Raw genomic sequence first — 7,430 nt, forward strand, 5'->3', positions numbered from 1 at the left:
ACCCAGCAATTACGGTAACTCTCAGGTGTTGTCTGGGCATGTAGAGGAGAGAGGACTCTCATCTCCTTCGATCTAGGTTCTCTTCCTCTGTTAGTGCAGCTCAGGAGCTTTTTGACAGTAATGAACTTAACCATCGCCTAAAGTCTCAAAGCCATGCTGGTGTGATCTGAGACTTAGCCACAATCCCCTCCTTCAGGACTTAATAAAGATTATTTTTTCAAATGTCAGATTTTCTTAAGTGAGGTATACCTGCAGAGGAGTGGCCTGATCTAGAACTAATGGAGCTCTCTCCTTTTTTCCTAGAACTGGTCAGGCATGAAGTGCCAATTCAAGCTACTGAGGATGGCTGTGGCCTTGATCTGTAGTAAGTACTGATGGGGGAAGGGAGCCCTGCACTGGGCCTGGGGGATGTGAGGATGGCGTAGTCCCTGCCCTTCAGACATTTGTGGTCAAGAAGAAAAGGGAGCCGTATCAATAATGCGCAACAAAGTGGGGGTGTTATGAAAGAAGTCTGACTCACTCTGCTACTTCTTAACTTTTTTTTTTTTGACTTTTTATTGACATATAATATGCAAACAGAAAAGTACCCACAGGGTAAGTGTCCAGCTCAATGACTAGCACCCAGATCAAGAAAAATAACTTCTTAATAACCTTTTGGGTCATGGAGTTGATCCTTTGAGATCTGATGGAAGCTAGAGGCCCCTTCCCCAGCAACCTGCGTGTGTGCACACACCACGTACGTGTGCACACACACACACATTGATACTTGTAGTTTTAGCAGGTTTACAAAACATAACTAATCCACAAACCCCCTACAACAGAGTGTCATAGGGGCCCTATTCAGAAGTCAGTTCTACCTGCAGAGGTCATGTTGAGTGTTTAAGACAGGCAAGTGTTCACCATGTAGATAAGGTGCAAGAGGGCATTTCAGGTGAAGGTTCAGCATTAACAAACATGTGGATAGGTAAAGGGTCCCAGCTGGCAAGTCACTTAGCAAAGCCGACCTATGAAGTTTGGGACTGTGTGATTGTGATAAGAGATAATAGGAGTCATGACGATCATGAAAGCCTTGACATGCTAACACTAAGAGAAAGATTGGACTGCACCCTGAATGCACTGAAAGGCCACCAGAGGGCTTTAAACAAGAGAGTTAATGATAGATTTGAGTTTTAGGAGAGCAGTGGAGGAGTCGAGAGTGAGCGGATGAGACCAGAAGCCAAGAGGCTCATTCTGAGATAGAAAGAGACCATCATCTGCACAGACATGAAGGAAGTAGGAAGAGAGAAGAAGCACACAGTCTCTCATTCATTCCTCAGAACGCAGCTGTGAAGGCTTAATTTACAGGTAGGCGCTCAAGATTCAGAGAGTTAAAGTTCCTTTCCCAGGGTCACCCAGCTAGAGGTGATAGAGCCAGGATTCATAGCCAGCCTATGCCATTTCTAATGTCCCACACTTTAGCCAGGCTAGGCAGGAGCACCTTGACTGTCTCTGCCGGGGTCAGCTGCCTCTGACATGGGGAAGAGGAAGACTGAGCCAGAACAAGCATGGGTTGGGGGGGCCGTGGCTGAGCTCCACTTTAATCCACTTCAGCATCCCTTGCCTCGTACCACATGGCTTTCAGGACTCTCTGGTCTTAGTTTCCTGGATGGGGTTGCAGGATCTCTCCTTCTAGAGAGGAACTTCCAGCCCTAAAGCTCACAGACTCTGAGCCATGGCAGTCGGGGCAGTCAAGTAGAGTGCTGGGGTGATTATAGCTTCCCTATCTGCTCAGACTCTGAGTTTGTCTTTACAAGGAAGGGCATAGAAGCATGAGTCTTGCTGTTTAAAAAATCCAACTCTAAGCATCGTAAAAACTGAAATGCTGTTTTGGAGTGGGGACCATATCTTTCAAACCACCCTTATGGAACACAGGGCCTGCTAATAAGCAAAGGCAGGAAGGTGCCCCCGGGGCTGGGGAGGAATTGGGAAGGACACAGCGTCCGTCCCTGGCTGCTCCTTTTCCGCCATCTATCGGCCATCCTTGGAGTTGCAAGGCCTATGACAGAAGGTTAGGCAATCAATCCCCAACTGCTGGAACCCCTGGAGTGGTTAGGGTGCAGAGAGGCGCCTGGTTAATTAAATGGTAACTGAACAAGGACAAAGTTTCCCTCAAAGGGCTTTCTTTCAATCTGTTAAGTTTGCCTTGGTTTTCTTATCTGTAAAATGAGGATAAAGACACCTGCCCTCGGTTTCCTCGGATGGTGGGTAACAAAATGGCAGTTTCCTAGCACCTGTCCTTTTAAGAAAGGACATCTTCATTGGATTGGCCAACCCAAGAAGTTCATGCACGAAGGATGGATTGGAGGGCAGGATGGGGACATTTTAGAATTGTTAAGAAATGCCAGCACTTTGTTGAGACTTTTTATTTCCATTTCTTCTTTGCCTTTCCCTTCCTCCATCCCTTCCTTCCAACCACAAAAACACTGGTTCCAAGAGTTTCTCAAGGATTATGAAATAATACATGAAAACACTTTATAAACTGTGAAATGCTAGCACATATTATAGTTGTTATTAATGTTCCAGTAGTGTAGCCTGGTACAGAAAGGCCGAGACTTCATACAGATGGGGAGACCGAACCTCCAGAGCATGTGACAGCAGGCGTGCAAGGGCCTTGGGAATGTTCTTCTTCGGGTCTTCTCTTGATAGTCACATCTCAGCTGAAACATCATCTTTTTAGGAAGATCTTGCCTGACTCCTAGAACTAAAGAATCCTCTTTTTTCTACCCAGCATTGATTTTAAACCACCAGTTTTTGTTTCCCATAGAATTTATCTTACCAAAATTATCTTATGTATGTAATCATATGCTGGTTTATTGCCAGATCCTGTAAGCTCTGGGAGAACAGAAGTTTGTCTGTCTTCTTCACTACTATACCTCCAGCACATAGGACAAACAGTGCTTAGCCTGTAGTGAATGAATTAATGGGTGGATAGCCAAGTGGGTGGCTGGCTGGATGGATGACGGAGTGTAAGGCCTCTCCCTCAGCCCCTGCCTAGTGGCCCTCCTGTGACTTCTCTGTGCTTCCTCCCCTTGCAGTGAGCATGGAGTTTGGGCGGGCTGTGTGGCTCCGGTTCCACCCGTCGGCCTACCCCCCATGTCCTCACCCAAGCTTCGTGGCGCACTTGGGTGGCGTGGCAGTGGGCATCACCCTGGGCGTGGTGGTCCTGAGGAACTATGAGCAGAGGCTGCAGGACCAGTCGCTGTGGTGGATTTTTGTGGCCATGTACACCATCTTTGTGCTGTTTGCTGTCTTATGGAATATCTTTGCCTACACCCTGCTGGACTTAAAGCTGCCGCCACCCCCCTGAAGGGCTGGAGAACCGTGGTGGGGGAAGGGAGAGAGAAGCAGCATCAGAAAGGAGCATCTATATTCCTTTTCTCATCACCAGCTCAGTGAGGCCGGGAGGAGAGGACAGGAGACGCTGGGCTACTATGACATTTGTGCTCAGGTTCGGACAGACAGTGGGGGCTCTTTTCTGAAAGGCACCTGCTGGAAGAGTTGGATGTGGCTATCGTTTTCTAGACTGTTCTAAAGATATCGGGCCAGGGCAAAGGCCTGGGGTGGGATGAAAGTGGCAATCCCCTTGGGCTGGGCTTGTTCCATGTGTTCAGTGGTCTCTTTCCTTGTCACAGATTGGGCAGCAGCCTCATCTTCTACCCTGAGAGACCCTAAGGATGTAAGGAAGGCCTGAGGATGTAGCAGCCAGGCAGGCCCTCATCCAGCCCAGAGATAAGTGCAGGCCAGGAAATGTTCCCTCTAAAGCTGTTGAGTCTGGAGCCCTGGAGTGGGAGCAAGCCTGCTGCTGGTAGACATGCTGACTTTGGCCTGAGGGAGCCCAAGGTGCCCTCCTGTGTCTGAACGTGGGCACTGGGGCATGGCCTCTAGTGCCTGGGGGTGGGCAGAGGAGGGAGGTTCCATACATTCAGGCCCCACCCTTGCCTTGGGGATACCCAGCAAGAGGAACCCAAGCAAGAGGGAATAAATTTCATCCCAAGTCCCACCAGAGCCCCAGCATCCCATGCCCTGCCTTGATTTTAAAGTCTTTTCCTTCCCTTTCATCGCCCTGACCTTGCACGTGGAGACAACGTTCTGACGCGCGCGTGTGTATGCAGTTTGGTGGGCGGAGATGGAGATGCCTGTGTTCTGGGGAAGACGATGCGAGGGTTCTGAGGCTGTGAGGACGCCCGTGAGGGCCAGTGGGGGTATGAGAAGAGTCTGTGTGAGAGGAAGCTTGCCCTTGCTTTCCACCCCCGGTACCCCAAACCCCGTCCCTTCCAGGCCTCTCCCTGAGAATCACTGACCCGTGGGAGAGTTGTCCATGGTGGAGGGAGACCACACACCCTCCCAGGGCCCCTCAGAATGCTGAGGTTTTCCTCGCCTTTGCCAGGTTCTGCTCTGTTTTCCCCTGGAGTAGCCTTCATATCTGAAAAGGTTTAGTTCTGTCTCCCTTAGGAGGAAAGGGGCTTTGGAGGTGCAGGAGAGGCTGGGGCAGGAATATTAAGGCCATGTACCCCTTTGAGTCAGAGGAACAGGATTTTGCAGCAAAAGGAATTCCAATGTAGACAGAAAACTTCTTCTGGAGAGGAATTGTTGGGTGCTTGGATGAGCGTCAGAGGTGAGGACAGCACACAGACTCAGATGCTCAGGGCTGATTATCGAGTCCAATCCTACCCCCATTTCACAAGTGGGAAAACAAAGCCAAGGGAACGTCCCCTTGCAGGAGCTGGTGCAACCCCAAGAGGAGGTGTGGAGAGGATGGCCTTTGACAAAATGTCATTCCTTTTATACTGCTCTTAGAACTCCCAACCAGTGATAGCCCAGAAGGATGAAGAGGCCAAGTCTGGGAGGCAGAGGGGCTGGGCTCATGCAGGAATGAGGGTAGGAGTATAGGAACTGCCTTCAGCCAGCCACGTGCCCATCAGAGACGTTATGTGCACAGAGGTCCGAAATCAGCCAGGCCAGGCATTTAAGAGTCTTGAGCCACTATGGTTTACTGTCCCCAGTGATCACATGTAAATGGGCAGGGTCCTTCTACCCAGGGACACCACTCAGCCTAGGCTATGCCGGGCCCTTCCTTGTCTTTGCCCAATACCAAATAGATTGTCCTGGTCCCCACATGTAGCTTCTGAGGTCATGCCGCACTCGTGTCAACGCTGTACTGAGAACTACTAGCCCGAGGTGGCATCGGCCAGATCTCTGGCTGAGCTGCATCACCCTGAGGCATCTTGTGTGTGCCCTGCCAGGCATTCTCTGGCCTACTGAAAGAATGGCCTACTGAGTCAGCTTCTTAGCAGAGGAGACTCTGAGCTGGAACTGGGGGCCAAGAAAACTTGGGTAAAAAAGGGGAAGGGGACTTTGGCCATGGGCTTCAACTACTGCTAAACCTGAGTAGGGATATTCCTTCCTGGAGAAGCAGAGGCAGCGGGTGCCTCGCTTGGAGGCAGGGCTTCCCCTCCAGATCTGGTCCTGGTACCTGGGGGTTCTGGGTTGTAGGTGGAAGGAGCGGAGAGCCAGCACTGTCTTTGTCTGGCATTGCCTGGAGAGGGGCGTTCCTCTCTCAGGGTTGAGAAGACTGAACTAGAAGACTCTAGAATGCCCTCAGAGAAGCATTCAGTTCCCTCAAGGCTTCAGACAGAAGTTTGTTACTGAGAAGGACTACCTGAGGTGGAAGTCCCATCTGCCATCCTGTTAACCCTGTCCTTCAAGGTCGGGAGCATGCTAAGAGAGCCTCGTCTACGCCGCAGGCCGCCAGCCCCAGCTGCTCCCTGTCCGCAGAGTATCCAAAGGCAACCCCAAAATTCTTCGATCTGCTTAACGCCCACCTCCACTACCCTCTCCCAACTGTCACTTCCAAGCAGGGCCACCCAGTGGTGACAACAGTCACGTCACACAACCCAGGTCTCCCACCCAGGGCTGGAGACAGTTGTCTGGTAAGAAAGGTTTCCTTTGTTAGTGTCTTACTTTCTCCTCAGCAAGTCCCTTTGTTCCCTCGCTCCCAGGCCCCTGCCAGCAGCAAGTCTGCATCACTCCTCTTTCCTTATCCAGTATGGCCACCTGGGCCACGTATTGGAAAGCTGAGGGTGGTGTAAACCTCCAGGCTGTGGGTTTTCATCCATACTATACAGAAATTGAAACCTGGGGATTCTGCAAACAGCAGCCACATATTCGCTCATTCGTTAAAAGGAGGAGGAACCACAGAAACTGGGGAAAGGAAAACAAACCTTCAAAGGAGAAATTTCACTTTAATGACACCATTAATCACTCGTTTTTTAATTAGGGAAAGCTCCCTAATGAGGCGCTTTTGCCAGCTAATAGGACTCGCAATTTCTGGAACTATTCTTGCCCAGAGGGTTAGGGGAGTCATTGCTCACCAAGCCCAGATCTTTCCCCACTGTCCAGTTTCATTTACAAGTAATGCAGGTTCCCGGGCACAGCGGACGCTCTTTCCCGGCATCATTCACGTTGCTCCCAGGGCTGGCTGGAAAGCGCTGATATTCCTCTGCCTTAAAAAAGTGCCCAACACTGAACTTCCCCCCACAAGGACTTGAGTAAGTGGAAAACAAAACAAAACACAAGCTGCAATGTTTGTTTCTAAATATTTTTGTATTGTGTACATTCTGTATATTTTTGTTGTAACATGTTATTTGAGCACAGATTCCATTAAAGATTTTTTTTTTAAGCCATCAGTTATTCAGAAAGTGACCTGAAGGGTTGGCGTTGGGGCCTGTTTCATCTCAGTCTGGGTCAGGGTGCGGGGAGAGGGTGAGCAGCAGTAAGGCTGGGTCCGATTTATACAGTACAGATCAGGCATTGGTTCTTGGTGCTAGTGTTTCTACCTTGGTGGTTCTCAACCTTCCTTGAATGAATTACCTAACGCTTTTGAGTAGTTGATGAAAGTTATGATTTCTCTTCCCGTAAAAATGCACAGAGAGCCAATTTTGTGTACAATTCGGGGAGGAGTGGCTGTGAATGAGCAAACTGATCCGAGGCTTCAGATGAAGAACCTCTGTGCCAGCTGGTGTGTGCCCCACCTTCCCCTTCCACTCTTATTCTATACCCTGATGAGAGATTGATATTTGACTACCATGATTGGAAGAATCTTTGAAATTTCCTAGTTACTTCCTTCTTTCCCTTAATAGTCTAATCTTTAGGGCTTTCTGGGGGCTTTCAACACCTTGATCTTGAGGAAGGGATAGCAATATTCTCAGATAAAAAGGCACGGGCAGTTCACATAAAGAAGGGGAAAATAAGAGGAGCATAAACATTAAAGTCTGGTGCTTGGTAAGTTTAACGATTGGGTGGGCTTTGAATGGATGCAGCCTAGAAAGTGAATTGTTTTCACCAGTTTTTCTAAGCCGATGGACATGTATGTAGTTTTGCCATTCGTACCC

At 49.4% G+C, this 7,430-nt stretch overlaps 1 protein-coding gene across 11 annotated transcripts in view; it reads left to right on the plus strand.

Moving 5' to 3' along the window:
• RHBDL3 (rhomboid like 3) overlaps nucleotides 1-7,430 on the plus strand; it is a 69,152-nt gene that overhangs the window by 37,949 nt on the left and 23,773 nt on the right. For 4 of the 11 annotated variants that reach the window (XM_023530610.1, XM_023530604.1, XM_023530605.1 and 1 more), the window contains one exon: nucleotides 3,075-6,718. The exons of 2 other annotated variants lie outside the window; for them this stretch is intronic. In XM_023530610.1, coding sequence (XP_023386378.1) covers nucleotides 3,075-3,346 — 272 coding nt within the window. In that variant the 3' untranslated portion in view covers nucleotides 3,347-6,718. Of the gene's footprint in view, nucleotides 1-303; nucleotides 365-2,562; nucleotides 6,719-7,430 lie in introns of those variants that run through there. 5 more of the 11 variants (XR_002780270.1, XM_023530606.1, XM_023530603.1 and 2 more) reach the window with 4 other exon arrangements.

Source organism: Pteropus vampyrus, unplaced genomic scaffold, assembly GCF_000151845.1.
Source record: "Pteropus vampyrus isolate Shadow unplaced genomic scaffold, Pvam_2.0 Scaffold50, whole genome shotgun sequence".
NCBI lineage: Eukaryota > Metazoa > Chordata > Mammalia > Chiroptera > Pteropodidae > Pteropus > Pteropus vampyrus.